This window comes from Thunnus maccoyii, chromosome 1, assembly GCF_910596095.1.
Source record: "Thunnus maccoyii chromosome 1, fThuMac1.1, whole genome shotgun sequence".
Lineage (NCBI taxonomy): Eukaryota > Metazoa > Chordata > Actinopteri > Scombriformes > Scombridae > Thunnus > Thunnus maccoyii.
This window is the reverse complement of record NC_056533.1, coordinates 21,600,758-21,617,343: the sequence shown is the minus strand read 5'-3', so window position 1 is coordinate 21,617,343 and position 16,586 is coordinate 21,600,758. Positions and strand designations below refer to the sequence as shown.

General features: G+C 37.1%; 2 protein-coding genes across 3 annotated transcripts; one reads left to right on the top strand and one right to left on the bottom strand.

Annotated features, from left to right (window-relative positions):
- The first annotated feature begins 507 nt into the window (after nucleotides 1-507).
- On the top strand, nucleotides 508-4,436 carry zgc:162592 (uncharacterized protein LOC561993 homolog). The gene is made up of 2 exons (XM_042412330.1): nucleotides 508-1,505; nucleotides 2,822-4,436. Exons 1-2 carry the CDS (start codon nucleotides 704-706, stop codon nucleotides 3,115-3,117), a joined length of 1,098 nt encoding a protein of 365 aa, XP_042268264.1. The 5' UTR covers nucleotides 508-703; the 3' UTR covers nucleotides 3,118-4,436.
- A 4,876-nt stretch (nucleotides 4,437-9,312) lies between these two features.
- LOC121902536 (cytochrome b5) lies at nucleotides 9,313-15,710 on the bottom strand. Of its 2 annotated transcripts, none has more exons than XM_042419876.1 (5): nucleotides 15,202-15,710; nucleotides 12,893-13,021; nucleotides 11,618-11,644; nucleotides 11,440-11,471; nucleotides 9,313-10,974 (listed from the first exon to the last, which is right to left on the bottom strand). In XM_042419876.1, exons 1-5 carry the CDS (start codon nucleotides 15,400-15,402, stop codon nucleotides 10,881-10,883), a joined length of 483 nt encoding a protein of 160 aa, XP_042275810.1. In that variant the 5' UTR covers nucleotides 15,403-15,710; the 3' UTR covers nucleotides 9,313-10,880. The 2 variants fall into 2 exon arrangements, with proteins under 2 accessions (XP_042275810.1, XP_042275820.1); XM_042419886.1 differs by having other exon boundaries at nucleotides 9,313-10,971; nucleotides 15,202-15,707.
- Between the last annotated feature and the right edge of the window lie 876 nt (nucleotides 15,711-16,586).

Sequence of the window (16,586 nt, the reverse complement as noted above, 5' to 3'; positions counted from 1 at the left end):
CTTTGTTGCTTAATTTATTTATCTTTAACATTTTCTGCCTTTATCAAGGAGACGCTGCAGTTCATGGTCTTTTTTACACCAGCCCTACTTTTATCATTTTCAATTCAGGTTTTGGCTTCTGTGAGATGGTTTTTCCAAGTGTCCATTTTTCAATTAAATATAATATCACTTAAATACCTAAAATAATTTTTAAATGCACTTTTTAAAAGGCAATTTGCGTATGTATTTGGAAGACTTCTTAAGTTAGTCTGTGTTACTATATGATTTTTTTTAAAAAATATTACATTCTGTTTTCCCTGTCCTCTTCTCTTTTACCACTTTTCCTTATAATTGTGTAAAGTTCTTATGAAATAAAATAAAAAAGTGAAACATCTATTGTATAAATAAATTATACAATTTATAAATGTATGATTAGAAATGAGCTAAAACTATAAATTAATCATTGTGGTATCAGTAAAAAAACAACTGTTGATGCTGCTGCAGTGGATTTCAGAGAGGTGACTGACACCACCCGACACTAATTGCCTCAGGTGTGCTGCTGATTGTTCAGGTTGTAGTAAAAGGCTACAAGCAGCTGCAGAGCTGCTTTCTAGTGTAACCTCACATCTTTGTTCATACTTTTGCTCACTTCAATGGACTTTCATTTACTTTTTTGCCGCATTTGCTTGATAATTTGGTCGCAGTAATGCCACTCTGAGGAAAAATGTTTACAACACTCAACACGTCAAATTCTGACGACTCCAACCTGTCAAGTGCTGACTCTCAGAGAGTGCTCGAGCTGACTCATCGGTCCGTCAAAGTAAGCATAATAATCGTTTTGGGCGTGATGATCACTTTGGGAAATATTGCAGTTCTCCTGGTTATTACTTCCTCCGTAGCTGGTTGGTCAAGAAGCTCTCGGTACTTCCTCCTCTCTCTCACTGCTGCAGACACTGCGTTTGGACTGCTGGTCATGCCCTTGAATCTCTGGGTGAGTCTGGTAAAGGACTACAGTGAAGGGCCAGATGTGCTTTGTCATGTCGTGGCCTTTTGCAATGCCACAGTCTACTCCACCTGCATGTATACACTGGCCACCATAAGCCTGGAGAGGTACATAGCAGTGTTTTACCCGCTGAAATACTCATCTCTGATGACACGAAAAAGGACATTGCTCCTGATTGCCTTCGCCTGGTGCTTCCCTCCGTGTTTACTTTCGCCAATACCATTTCCAGATGGCATTATCGAGGTTCATTTTTCTACTGCATCACTGGTCTGCAATCCATCCTACTCTACAAACACGGTATACACCCTAAGCTTGACATGTTTTATATTCTTTCCTTGCTCCATCATTATGACATATGCAAACCTGAGAGTGTGGTGCGCTGCCAAGAGACAGAGACTGAAACTACGCAAATACAGCGGTGCGCATCGCCGCAGACACAACGTTGCATCCAGAGTGCTCGTGCCTGTGATGGCAGCCTACTACACCTGTTGGACACCCTGCATGGCAGCTATGATCTACAATGGTAAGCATGAAATAAGCAGTGGGAATAAGCTTCAAAGGGGGTGCATTGCAAGAAAGATTAAAAAATCGCCATTAGGATTTTGTTGATGAAACTCCTTTTGTGGGATTTCTTAGAATAATATAGAAGATGGATGGATGTCTGTGACTTTCTTACAACTCCTTCACATCATGGTACAAGTACAAATTGGCCTGAACATATAGTTTTGCTCCAATCTGCACATTTACCATATTTTGGCTCATCTCTCTATACATTTAGACAAATAGTTAAACTGGGCTTCTAATAAAATCAAAACAAAATTGTTCAACTTTCAACGAGTGGAAAATACCTACAGATGCAAAACTAAATATAGAAGTCACAGGAAACATTATTCCTTCAAGAGGGAAAACCACTCTGGACATTTCTCTTTTGTTAAGGAGCTTAATGAGGTAGCCGCTGCATCCTGGTGATATAGAGTATATCAATCACTATAAATAGATTTATTTATTTGGATCTCCATTAGCTTCTACAATGTGGTTGCTAGTTTTCCTGAGGTCCACTATAACTGTTGTGAAATATATAAAAACTGCTCTTGCGACACATTTTGTATGGCTAGGTTCCTTGTGTAGTGTAAGTTGGTGTAGTGTAGTAGTTTTTTTGGACAAGGACTATATATGGGAAGTGTCATATTGTTATTGTACAGCTTTAAATTGTGTTGGGTCATACAAAAAGTACATCAAAGTTCAAACAATCCTTTCTTGATATTGTGTTTTGTATGCTTGACTAGGATTTCTGCCTCCAAATGGGTCCTAAACACTCCTATGTTTAGGACCCATTCGCTCTTAAAGAATGTAACTTTAATGGCTATTTCCCCCTTTATAAATCCATCCATCAATTTCGACAGGGATTGTACTGAGAGAAATGGCTGTCAAAGTTATTTATGTAATTCTGGGCATGAATATACTGATTCATGGCCAGTTTTATGAGTCAGACCTTTTTTGACTTTTTCTCATTTACCCCCACCATGTGCTGTCTTGGAGTAATCAAGTGGAGTCACAGCTGAATATTTTTAGAATTGGAAATCTTTTTCCAAAAAGGGCTGTAATTCATCTGATATGGATGAAAATCCCTGCAAAATGAAGCTGAAAGTATTAACTTAAACTTCAAAGTGAGCTAATGTCCAAATGATAGTGAGCATCACTGCAACGTAGTCATCTCTTAATTTGTACTTTTATATCTACATGTTAAGTTAATGACTTCATATCACTGCTGTCAAGGGAATGACTCACAATAAAATGTTGAAATATTACATACTCATTTACATATTTTCTGACCCACAGCACTCTCAGGTAGCAGTGTACCAGAGTGGATTGAATTTGTGGTGGTATGGCTGCCAACCTCCAATGGTTTCCTCAACTGCATCTTCTACTTCTGGATCAACAGAAGCTTCCGCAGGAAATTCCACCTCATCCTCCAGAGGCTGGCTCTGGCCCTCTGCCCCGAACTGGCCAAAACCCTTGGGTGCTGCACTACTTCAAATACACAGTTTGTGTCAGGAATTCTGGATAATAACAACAGTGTCCATGAGCGGTCCTCCAGTGTGTCCTCCACCTGCACCCTGCTAAGCTTGGCTTAGGACTTCTTCACCTGCGCCACTGGCATGTTAGAGGACATGGTCAAGGACCTCTGTATTGTCTTGCTTTGTGTGACTGGGCTAGTCAACTGAGGCCAAGTCATTGGCATATCCATAGAAAGGCATTAAGTGTGAGAACTAGAGTAATGGGTCACTGAGTTGCAATGCAAATGGTTTGATACTAATACAGGCTATGACAGCTATGAAAAAACTTGAGATGTCCACTGTGCACTCTACTTCATTATTATTTGAGTTATTTTGATTGTTGTATATGTTTTTTTTCTTTGTTTTTTTTTAAATCAATTTTCAATCTAAAAATTGTGTTCTGTTGACTGGAACACAAGCTCAGTTTATAACTTATTTGGATTTTTTTTGTTTTACCCACACACACATCTGTTGCCAAGATGTGATGCAGACTTTACCTCTTAAATCACTTTTTAGTTGTTTTATAGTTAGCCTTCAACCTAGTCCATGCCCCAGAAATATCCACCATCACTTTCTGTACAGCTATAAAATGAGTATTTTAACATTGTCAGATTCTGCATGTGTGGATTTGTTGCTTAAGTCAACATATTTCACTTCAAACATTCAATACTAGTCGATTAGTTCATCACAAGAAACTGGTATTTAGACTTCTATTCACAATACATTTCATGAACCAGCATCACTATTTGATTACTTTGAGGGATTGAGCATGTCTACCTTTTCCTCAATTTAAACTGTGAGTCGGAGACCTTGGCATATAACAGCTGGGAGAAGTTAACCTTTAAGTCACAGCATTTCAGTGTATGCAAGGAGAAAAGTAATTAAGCAGCCACACTGTAGAAAGGTCACCACATTTGTGCTGGCAAGAGATAACTTGGGTAACTTCTGAGGCTGTGGTTGTTTACTTTGAGCTATTAATCCCATGATGTACCCCCTCAGTATATTCTACTACAGCAGGGCTTCAACTTGGCAATGACCATGTCATCTTGTCTGAATAGAGTTTACTGTCATGAAGGTTGATTTAGATTTAATCTTGGTAATCCTCCCAAAACATTCAACAAAAAATGACATTTAGAACCATTTTATGCAACTTATTTTAGTTTTCAGAATGCTGTGTAGTGTCACCATGATTCATTTTGGGCATTAGCAGTGGTGACCCTCTCCACAAAGTTGTAGACATCAGAAAATCATGTGAGGGAAATGACTTCAATATGACCTTTTGTATAAATTAATTTTGTTATGTTTCTAAAATCCTAATATTATAAAGAATTAAGAAATAACTTGATAATGTATTGGTTTATGAATTATCTATGAAATAAAGCATTGTGCCTTTTGAATTGTGTCTTTTGTTTTAAATAAAAAAAGGAACAAATCTGAAATTAATTGAAAATTGTAAAGTGTTAATTACTGTCTGCTCTTTGTGCAGTGCACTAAATAACAAAACAGTCTCGTCAAAGGACTGGAAAGAACAGTGTAACTTACAACACCTGAGTCTTGTCATGCTGTTCAGCACTCTGCATGAGCTGCTCTGCCCTGTCTGACAAAATACAGCATGGTTTTATTCCTGTGAACATTTACTGCTTTAGTATGCTGTGGATGTATCTCCCAAACCTGAAGCTAGGTGTTTGGTAGAACTGCAGAAACTTCCACTATAATACTAGATGCCTTGACACTGCTGACACTTTGCTGCTTACTCTCGCCTCTGCTTGCAATTTTCTGCTGATAATCTTCTTCTTTTTCCTCCGTGAGAAACTATGAGCAGCTTCCCCTGGATACTTATAAATCACTGGGACAGTAATTTTTTGTAGATGCAGTAAGCTAATGCCATATTTCAATATTTTTATGACCTCCTCAGTACTACGTGAGCATGGCCTACCAACAATTATTTTGTTTTTATTGCAGGAAGTGGAGGTCAAAATTGTGAGCATTTCATGCTTGCAGTGTTTCCTTATACCCAGTGTACAAAAATTTAATTCAGGGGTTTATAATTGCTATTATCTTAGAACAGTATACAGCATTAAAACAGCATTCATTTCTTATATTAGATGACCATAAAATTAAATTAGAAGTTTGTTGTTGGTTTAGGGTTACAATGTCAGCAGTGTTAATTCTGTAAGACTATTTTGATATATGTAATGAAAGTCTCAAAGGAGGTAGGCTATGTATTGTTTAACTTATTGATGAATGTTCCAGGAGCTTGAGGATCATTGAGGATAAATATAGAGTGTGACTATTAAATGTAAAAGATATCTCTGTTAGCAGTTACATATCTTATCATGTAATTAAACAATAGATGGCTGGAAGTGTAACTACAGTGAGTTAGTTTATGCACAAACATTTGACACGTCATTGGATTTTGGTAATATTCGTTCTCTGTGTTTAGTTTCTCTAAAATTTTCATCTAATAAAATGTCTGATGAATAATCATTAGAGTTGGATTATGCTAATTACTACCTACCAGTTCCATGTTAGATAACAGGTTGAGTCGAGGGGTACGGGGTTAAAGAACATTACTGAATACAGTCAGGAGATGAGAGCATAATGCTCTGGCTTCTGCATATTCAACGGGTAAAGATTTGATTGATTGTGTGTCTGGTGTTGTTCCTGGCAAGAGAACAACAACACAACAACAGGTTTATATATACATTCAGTATATTTAGGCCATCAACTTGTTTGTGAAGGAACTACAAGAAAGAATGCAAAGAATGAGGTTAGAAAGGAAGTAAATATAGCAGATGCACTTCCTTAGTACATGTAAATAGTATTAAATTGTTTGCAAATTAGTAATGAAATGTTGATATGAGGCAGGTATAATGTATTCAGGTAGAAATGGATTTGACAGCTACACTTTTTATTGTTTCAATGTGGCACTCTTTGCATTTAATATGATATATTTTTATTTATTACCTCATTGATGTGGTGTGATGCAAGGATTCAGTTTAAGTGACTCAGCAGGGAGGAAAAAATGTATTAGTTGAGGGAAAACAGCTGAATTTAATCCTTTAATGTCTAAGTCCTTCAGAGGAGATGGGTAGTTGGGAATGTTCTTATTGTGAGCGGTGAGTGTTTTATTGAACCTTTTAGGCAGTTGTCAAAGCTGCAAGATCCTCTCGGGATTCCCTCTGCAGACAGAACATTTGACACTGGTTCTCTGTTTGGAGATGCATCTCTGCTACCAAAGTGTTCCTGTGTACAAATGTGGAATTTGATCTCAATATTGCCCCATGGCAAAACAAATCACGGTAATATGTAGTATACTATGAATACTTGACCATTTCAAATAGCTCAAACCACTTTCAGAGATCATGTTTAATTCTGCAGCATCCATAAGTGTTTTTTCTAGCCGTTGGAGATTTTTGCCGAGCCGGTCTCCCAGGACACTAGAGTGTTGTGCATTAGCAGCCTCAGTTCTCCTTGAGGATGACTGCTGATAGAAATGACAGGCCCATTCAGTCATGGGGAGTGATGTTTATCTGAGGGTTTCCTATACTCCCACAGATACAATATGCTGTCTCATAAGGGCTCGTCATACTGTCTACTTTGGTCATTATTGCTGACATGGATATAAAATGGTCAGTGGTTTTAATACTCGTTGGATGAAAAACTGAAAAAATATCTACAGCTGAGATCTAACAAATTTCTGAAACATTTCTTACTTTGGTTTACTGTACAGAAAATTGGAGACACCACAGTTAAAAAGCTCCAAATGTAAATACTTCTAAAGTAGTGCAAAGCAGTTTCAGACACAAGCAAGAGTGGAAAAACAGAAACAAGCCCCGTATCAGTTTAGTCAGTATATTGTCTCTGGATATTACAGTCAACCATCTCATTGCACACAGTCTTTATCAGTATCACACTATCGCAGAAACAATGTTGAAGGTTGTTGTTTTTTCATCATTGCATAATGTCTTTCCCACCATGTGTGACGGCGTTGTTTTTATCGTGTTTTCCGCTCTTCCGTGCACATGGAAACCTGGAGATAAACACTGCTAAATTGTGTGATGAATGTATTAGTGTGGGTGCATAAGTCAGATTAGCCATCTTTATATATATATATATATATATATTTCACTGTTTGTGGTAGAGTGCTAAATGAAACAATAGACATATTAACATCTTGAGGCTGTAGTGCCACCTTGTGTTTATACTGAGCATGGCAGAGCATTTAAACATAGCTTTATAATACTTTCTGTTTGGTTGAGGTGCTGCAAAATAGAACAAACTGGTTGAAATTTGTTGGTGTTTTAATCTAAAGGTCACAATTGAGACTGATATTTTACACTTGTTATTGTTGAGCATGTGTTTTTCATCATTCAGAGTGTCTCTCTATCACTTGTTGGTAGATGTTAATGTGTTTATGAAACCAAAAATCAAAAGGTATATTGTTCAGTAACATGCTTTGTTTTTTAACCAATTCATCAATTAAGTAAATACAAAACCATTGAGGGACCATCCAGTTCTTGATATGCCCCATCTGATTAAATAGAATGAATCAATGGGTGTTGATTTGGGCTTTTTGTGGTTTGCTGGTCATGGGCACTCTGCGCTGTGAGGGCTCTTATGGATGCTGCAGATTGAAAGGCTTTAATTTCAATCACTGCTTCCTGCTTCTCTCCACAGGAAAGTAGCTGAGGGGAGCAAGCATATTCAGGACTCAAGTACTATTCACTGTGTGCTGGTATTGCACTATAAAATAGTTACCTAAGAAAAACAAATCAGCATATGAGTGCAAAACCACATCATCAGCTACATTATGTGATTTTCACATTAATTCACACTGGCAAAATTAATACATTTTTCACAAGATTATTAAGATTATGCACTCATTTCTTTATGCCTCTCACCTGTAAAGCATTAAGTGGACTCTCACTATTAATTATTTGCTGCCAACCACTGCATTGATGATACAGTGTAACACGTCAGGATTTTAATGCTGTTTTTTTTTGAAAGGAGCTCATGGCTTCCAGTCAACAAAGTATGAATGAACACCCCTCTAAGCTACTGTAGCCAAAAGGACCACAGGGTGAAACTGAACCCAGCTGTTCTATTTTTCATGTATTCTCTTCAAATTAGCACAGTAGTGTCACAACATGCTGTCAGTTATTGAGTTCATAAATATGTAAAAGAAAAGGAGAAAGAATTTGCCTTTCTGCTTGTAATTGTCTGAGACAGTATTTATACAGCAGCCTGGGGGAATATGTTAAAACAATGATGTGCTAAACCAACAATAGTGACCAAAGAGGACACAAGGCTGACAGATTTATTCACCAGAGCCACCTCACCGGATGACAAAGTGATGAGTGTGTGAGTGGAGCTGCTTCCATCAAAGGTGTTAGATGAATTTGAAATCCAGATTGCTCAACCTGCATTCGTTTCCCCGACTACTCTGTACTTGTGTTTGAGCTTATTTCTTGTTCCCAGCATCAACCTGTCATTTCTAACCTAACAATCGATGTCCCTCAACAATGATTAAGGTCATCATTTTGGCGTCTAAGAGCCTCCTGCTCAGTTCAGAAGCTGATTTTCAGATACTGTCTGTCTGTCTCTGGGTAAAATCAGTTTGGTAGCCTAGATTGTCATTTGTAGGCACCAGGCTGGTGTCCCTCCTTTGTGATCATGTAAACTTTGTGCTTCATCATTCTACCATATCTAACAAGTCTATGAATCAGAAAATAAACTAGTTTTAAACTCTGCACCAGCAAGCATGCATTCACTCCTTGCAAGAGACTACAGCATGAATGGGTATTTCACTATATCCACTTCAAAAGCAAATGTAAGTAACACACATTAACAATTGGCAGGATTATTGATGTCTTTTGACCTAACAATAGAGGAGGAAATATTTACCTTTTAATTCATTTTTAAAAGCCTTTCATAATTGTTTCATTCAGACACTCCAATTAGGGATGTTTTGGGACCTTGACTGTAATGAATGCAGCCTATAAGCTGAACTGGATGTCAGTTCACAGCTGCAATGCCTCCCTCAGCCTCGCATAAAAGTCTTCCTACATGCAGTCATATTCAGTGGTGACTCGACTCATTTACAGGTCATTCACAGAGCACTTGTGACTGTATCTGTTTGAATGTTTTGTTGTATTTGTCTTACATTAATAATTAAATGGTTGCAAACTAAAACTAGCAAAAATCTTCACCTCATACTCTAAATACTGTAATGTCTTAAGTTATTTACAAACTACATCAAGGCCACTGATGCTGTTTTAAAGATTCATTTTATTCAAAGAGGCTTTTAATGACATGAAATGGCAGTTGAATGCAAATAAATGGCAATTTAAAGTTGATCTAGTAAATTTTCTGCAAATCCGCAAATAATATCATGGTCACATGTAAAAATAGCAGCAAGTTATATTCCTAAACAATGAAGTCTTTTGTATTAACAGACTGTTAATGGATTTCAAATTATTATGGTCTTTGTAGTTGGAAAATGCTTTTTCCAATAGTAATATGAAATAAAAATAATGGCAATGTCTATTTCAGAATATTCAATGGACAGTGATTTTGCAATGCAAAACTGAACTGAACCAAATCATATTTATGAGTACCAAGATCTGAAAAGCAACCTAATGAAATCAAAGACAACTAAAATACATTGCATTAAATATGTAGTTACCAATTGCAGATTCAAAGACTTGCATCTATGGCTCTAATGACAACTGCCAAGTCAACCAGTTTGCCAACAGCGGCCAATCAAGAAACACAAACTGGACTTCATTCAAAACATCTCAAACCCTTCAGTGACAGCTGACAATACCAATCACCCAAAACGAAAAGTGAAGCTAAACCACAATGAAAGAAAGTTGTGAAAAAGCATCAGTTAAATAACAAATGACAAAACATTTTAAAACAGAACAATCAAATAACAAATAGTTCTCTTCTGTCAAGGGGATTCACTCAAGTTATTCCTTTTCAGCCATCATATCTGAGTTATAAAATATTGTTTTATTACATACTACATTAATTTATATACATCTGTTAATCAGGTATTTTTAACATTTACAGAAATTCCTGGCAGCAGAACTGTAGAAAACAAGGGGACAGATCATAACACATTCTATACCTTAATTAATTAATGACAATATAATTTACCACCAATTTCAAAAGAAACAGACACATTTGCATGATTAGAAAGGTTATGTGTTTAAAACCAAGTGATGAATGCAATCAAGCAGAGCTGAACACCAGAACTGTGCAGTAAGGAGTGAATGGAATAAATTCATAAGTCAAACTGACTTAGGTAGCAGTAGCATTTCTAAGAAAATAAAAACTATGTATCTATGTATTGAAACCCTTGCAGCGTCTTGTAAAAAAAAAAAAAAAAATACTCCCACTCTCCTTCAGTGTTTCCATTTTGTCTGTGTACAAATGGTTGTTGATAAACCAGGCAGTAAACAAAAAAAGTTTTTTCTGAGTGGGCGATTGGCTAATTAACATATAAAGACCAAACTGGGTCAAATGCATATGAATATGTAAGTTAAAGACAACATTTTACAATTATGAAAACAGGCATAGTGACAATGAAATACAAAGAAACTGAAGGCAGACAATTTAATAAAGTCTCTGCCCAACTGCCTATTAGGTGCTCTCAATGCATGTCGATGGACAAAGGACAAAAGTACTTTATCAAACTGCTCCCCTCCTTTTCTTGTTGCAAAGGATGCAGACACTCCCAACAGTAACTGTGTGCGTTCAGTGTGAGGAGGTTTTGGTCAAACATTTCAAGGCCTCCAGATGAAAAGAATGAGATGAAAACAGAATGTCAGCACTCAAGAGGACTTGTGTTCAAACATATAGTAGCGATACACGATACCAATGACAGTTGCAGCGATAGCAGGTATCAACCACGTGGTCCAGGAGCTGCTGGAAAACAGAAAACACTTTTTGAGTAATGATAATGATATGAACAACTTATGCTAGTGGCTTGTGAAAATCAAAATTCTAAAATGCCAAAATCTATAAAAATATAACTTTAAAAATACCTTTATGTAGCTAAAACACTTGAGTTGAACAGCTCACATACTCACAAGGACTCATACATATAAAGCAGCTCACTTGCTCTTTCTCTCTATATTCTGTTTACTTTCTATTCCCAGAAGTATTTTCTGAGTCGTCCATGCAACAAGAGAACTTTATTTAATGCAAACTACAATGATCAATGTTCTCTTGCAGCAAGAAACTTAATGTTTTTGTGCATGAGCACAAAAAATACATGAAGACTGATGTATGACCTGTTTGATTGAAAAAAAAAAAATCTGTATTTTCTGTACAGAAAATAAAATAATTGTGAGAAAGACAGAGGATGTATTGTACATCATGATGACTGACCTGGACTCTCCTGAATTTGTGGCATTTGCGTCCTGTAGCAGAAAATGGGGAAAAAGGAAAACGTATTAAAAAGAGACACAGTAACTACAACCCAAAACCTTTGCATCTTTTTTGTAAATTCTGTTCCAGCGACTTTTCTATTACAGTTTTGGTTAGATGAACAGATGGTGGAGCTTACCTTTGCCGGTTCCTTTTTTCTGTCATCCTACAAAGAAAATAAATACATCAGTATTACTATTTTGACGTGATGGTTGACAAATTAACATTCACACACATGCTCAAAACTCCAGATGTAACGATATGAATTATCCTCTTAATATTTGTGAATGTTGACCTACATAATGTCACTTCACATGAGCACCTGTTACAGAAAAACCTCTGAGCTTGCACATATGCCAACCAATAATCCTGTTGATAGTACCATCACTGTCACAAGTGTGATGCTTCAATTTCAGTCAGATATAATAATTCAGAAAAAACTGAATCTTAAACAGCACAAAAAGCTGATACATAGAAAACTGTCTCATTTTCTGTCACTGTTTTTTGAGTGTTGTCAGAGGGTTGCCTTTGTATTTGCTGTCACTTAACGCCACATCAACAGTGATAAAAATTCTAACTATACCATAACCTTTTGTATTTTTTTTTTTACCATGATATATATATGTTGATTACTGTTCCATCACTACCTGCTATTATAACTACTTCTTAAGGGTGCTCTGTAAATTGGCTGATGAGCTCAGTCATAACATTATAATGTTGGGTGGAAAAGATCAAGTGTGTTTTATCACTCAGCAGAATTTATTGCCTGATGCTCCCATTCTATCACATGCCTGTTTTGAGACTTCTGGCATATAGTCATGCTCTTTGTCCCCCAGGACATGGTCTTTTCCAGCCACTCTTCCATGCAGACTAGATTTGTAGTGCCTGCTGTCCTACTGGCAAGATCTCCCATTGTAATTTCCAATTTTGCCCAGTTTAGTTGGATGATATTTCCATATTATTTCTTAACAATGCATGGATGAAAACCAGCGGCTAGGCTGAAAGTAACATGGGAGAGACATAAAAAAACAACTTTAGAGTTCTATGCTTGGCATAATTTGATGCTTTCTCACTAGACAGAACTATTGCTCACATGACAACCTTGTCTAAACGACGTCACAAACCAATTTCCATTTGAATCATGACATCTCCCTCAATTTGCTAATAAGCATGCAAAACCCAAATTATTACACCATCTTGTGATTCCAGGCACCTTTTTATGTGACAAATAGCTACTTTATTCTCAAAGCAATCTGATGACACCAATAAATTACACTGCTTGATTACATTAGAGTTAAGCAATGATAATGATTTTTTAGACGTTAAACTTCTGTATTTGACAAGGTGAAATGGACATTATCTCAAAATACAACAGGTGGGAAACCAGGCCTTTCAGAGCTAACAGAGATCTTACCATGTGAAGCTCCCCAATGAAGTACTGCTCAAGCATCTCCCTGGCATCTGTGGAATGACCCACATCCTCAAAGCTCTCTGTTGCATCTGTACCCCCCTGCTCCAGCAAAACCTCCTCACCTCCTGGATGCTGAAATCATAGAATGGATTAACACATAGTGTTGAGCTAATTTCCTGATTTACATCATACTCATTATGTAACTTAAAGTACATTGCCCCACCCATTGCAAGTGACATCCCACCCCTCTCCCTGTTTCCTGTCTCGCTACACTGACTCTTAAATAAAGGCAAAAAAGAAAAAAAAAGTTACTCAAGTACTGTACTTGAGCAATTTTGAGGTACTTGATTGTCCTTGAGTATTTCCATTTTATGCTACTTCACACTCCTATGCCACTACATTTGAGAGGGAAATATTGCAGGTTTTTTATCCACTACAACAGCTACAGCATTAAAATGCTGTGAACGTGTGGTTCACAGCAACTCCTCTGGAACAGATTCACCAAAATACAATTTTCACAATTAGCCTAAATAACTGGAAATTGCTACAAGTAATGTCGATTGACAATGTTCCTGGATAAGGACGGGTTCACAATTTTTCAAGTCTGTCTTTAAATAACAGCCAGGTGCTCAAATTAATATTGAAATAGGTTTTTCTTGCTATAATCATTCCTCCTGTTCATACTGGCCATTAGAAGATACCTTCATAATGCACTTACAATGTGAAAGATGGGGGCCAAAATCCACAAGCCTCCTTCTGTGCAAAAATGTATTTAAACATTTATCTGACACTAATATGAAGCTTATCAATCAAGTAGCTATCTTTCAACATTACAATCTTTTTAGTGCCAAAGTCCCTCTTTTTGTTACTATACTTCCATCGCAGCTCAACAGGTCCGAGGAAACACAAAGAGGGAATTTGATGCTAAAAAGACTGTAAATGTGGCAGATATCCACTTGATATGACTAACTCAGACTGCTGAAGCCTCACATAGACTTTTAAATGATTTTTTGTGCAAAGTGACTGTGTGGACACACTGTGGATTTTGGCCCCCATCATTTACATTTAAAGTGCATTTGAAGGGGACCTTTTAATAGTCACTATGAACAGGGGGAATGATTACAGCGAGGAAAACCTCTTTAAGTGTTCATATGGGCACCTGACTGTTGTTTTCAGACAGACTTAAAGCATTATGAACCTGTCCTTTAAAGCTAATATTACCCAGTTATATTGGTGCATGTATAACGTTATGAAAATGGTGAGTACCTACTCAACTAAACGCTAGTTCTGGTTAGTTTAACAGCTAACTGGACAACTGACAGCTGGCTACTATTGCTAGTTTTCACAGCTATGCGACTGTAGTTTGCACCGAGGAACGTTAGCTAAGTATCGCTTGACGTAACCTTGCCTGAACCATACAGTCTACGTTTGACCCCGAGTTAACTTGAAATACTGGCAGACTTTGAACGCAGGTGTTTCAGTTTAACGAGTGACCGTGTTAACTGGCGACTTTCAGCCGAATGCTTCCGTGGTTGACGTAGTGACGGCTGCCATTGAAAACACGAACAGAACGCCTCATCAATCTTACTTCAATCAATACTCATCTGTGTTTATTATATACGCTAGCCATTTACGTAAGTTAAATTGTGTTCAACAAGAAGCATTCGCCTCTCGTAACGTTTCTTATGATGCTGGAAACGAAACGTAGTCTATAAATTGGAACTGCAGCTGTAACAATTAGCTTATCTTGGGGTTTACATTGTATACACACAACACAACAGTGTGTGGCTCGATATTGTGTACAGACAGTGTGATTATCCGGTTTGACCAGCCTACTGTCTGATTATCCTGTAACCCATCAGTGTGGGATACTGCAAAGAGATTTTGCGTTTCCTCTCAAACAAGATAACATTTAAAAGGATTCATTTAAGTGAAATAAGTGAAAAAAAAATGTTAATGCTTCTTGTTGGCGACACCATTTAATTTACATAAGGCTTTTACGAGGACACCTACGTTTTCTATTCGCGTTATCAACGTCTGCCGTCACTAGGAGCAACCACGGACGAATTCGGCTTTAAGTCACCAGCTAACACGGTCGCCCGTTAAACCGGAACACCGGATAGACTCGCTGCTCGTTAATAGCCAGTCAGTAAAGGTTACACGTCCACACACGCTGCTAACAACCCCTTTTGTAATTCCAGGAAGTAGACTTAGCCAAAGGGAGGTAACCAGATGCTTAAAGCAAAAACTTAAAAATTATGACAACATTATCCAAAAGTTCCCGCTACTACCTGACAAAAAGTGTGTCTTACCTCTTCAAGGAAACCTGTGATGTCGTATACTTTATCGTGGATGATGAGCCATGTGTCACTGCTCATATTATGTACTCTTATTTCTTCTAATGTGTAATATTTTACACTTCCTTCTACTGTTTCGCCGTTTTCCTCAACATTGGTGTCATTGGCAGGTCTACAGTCTGTATCGATGAGGTTGTCGTTAATTTCTTCACCCATTTTAACGTTAATGCGAATAAACTATATCGACTGATCAGCTAGCCAGCGTTAGCTTCTGTTAGCCAGATATGGATGTAACGCTAGTTAGCCACGACTAGATCAGTTTGCGTCCTGTTTGAACAACACTAGTAGTGCTCGTAGAAAGAAGATAACATAAAAACCAGTATTACAACAAAAATGCTAAACAATTTTGGCTTACAAGACAACCCCCCAACCCGGCACATCAGCAGACATGAGAAACAGACCAATGACATGCGTGTTACTTTACCGTCTAACGCAAACACTACAACTGACCAATGAAATCGCGACTTTCGAGGTGGTAACCAATCAAAATCGACCACTTGATGATCATGAGACTGAAAATTGCAAAGGTTTCAACTGTGCGCCGTCATTGCGCATACGTGTTTTTATAACAACCTTTGCGTAAGCCTATGTGACATTTTTTTGTATGGGGATATTTTTGAAGCATTGAGGATATTTTTTCCCGTTTCAACTGCAGACCTGAGATTCATTTGTGAAAACCTAGAAAAACAAAGAGCATACATTTATGTCTCTTCACATTACTAGGAATATTAACTTCTGTTTCTTCAGTAATTAATAATTCATAGAGGTTGTGTTATCAGAAGTTATCAGAATCATCTTTATGGGCCACATATGTTTGGATAAGGAATTTGACTCTGGTTTAGTGGCTCTCAATGTACTTACACAGAATATTAACACAACAATCTTCAGAAATATACACAAGGAATGACTATATATAGGTGAAACCATTTCTGTGAACTGTAAATGGGATACAAATAGCACAAAAAATAGTGCAAGGAGTGATGAGATAAATATTAAATGGTAAGAAAAAAAGACATCTTACTTTATATATAAATAGGTAGTTGTGTACAGTATATTACACATTTTGTATTTTAAACTAAATAAATATGTATAATTTGTAGGTACCATGGATATTGTGTTACCTACAGTGATAGTCACCTTTTCTTAGTTTTTGGGAATTGAATTGGATTGTTGTAAAGCATCAAATTTTAATGTATATTGAATATACATACTGTACTAAACTGATTTTATGTTTTTACACACGGGAGTAACTTGCAGTGGTGTCCTTTTCTGATGTAATTGATAGAAGTACTGATGTACTATTTTTTGTGCTGGTAGGGGGCCAGTAAAGCATATGTATG

What these genes read in the sequence shown, in the direction of transcription:
- zgc:162592 (XM_042412330.1), top strand. Translation starts at nt 704, where the DNA reads ATGTTTACAACACTCAACACGTCAAATTCTGACGACTCCAACCTGTCA. An exon ending in GGCAGCTATGATCTACAATG is followed by an intron (nt 1,506 to 2,821) that starts GTAAGCATGAAA and finishes TCTGACCCACAG; the next exon opens with CACTCTCAGGTAGCAGTGTA.
- LOC121902536 (XM_042419876.1), bottom strand. Translation starts at nt 15,402, where the DNA reads ATGGGTGAAGAAATTAACGACAACCTCATCGATACAGACTGTAGACCT. An exon ending in TCACAGGTTTCCTTGAAGAG is followed by an intron (nt 13,022 to 15,201) that starts GTAAGACACACT and finishes CTATGATTTCAG; the next exon opens with CATCCAGGAGGTGAGGAGGT. An exon ending in GAAAAAAGGAACCGGCAAAG is followed by an intron (nt 11,472 to 11,617) that starts GTAAGCTCCACC and finishes TTTCTGCTACAG; the next exon opens with GACGCAAATGCCACAAATTC.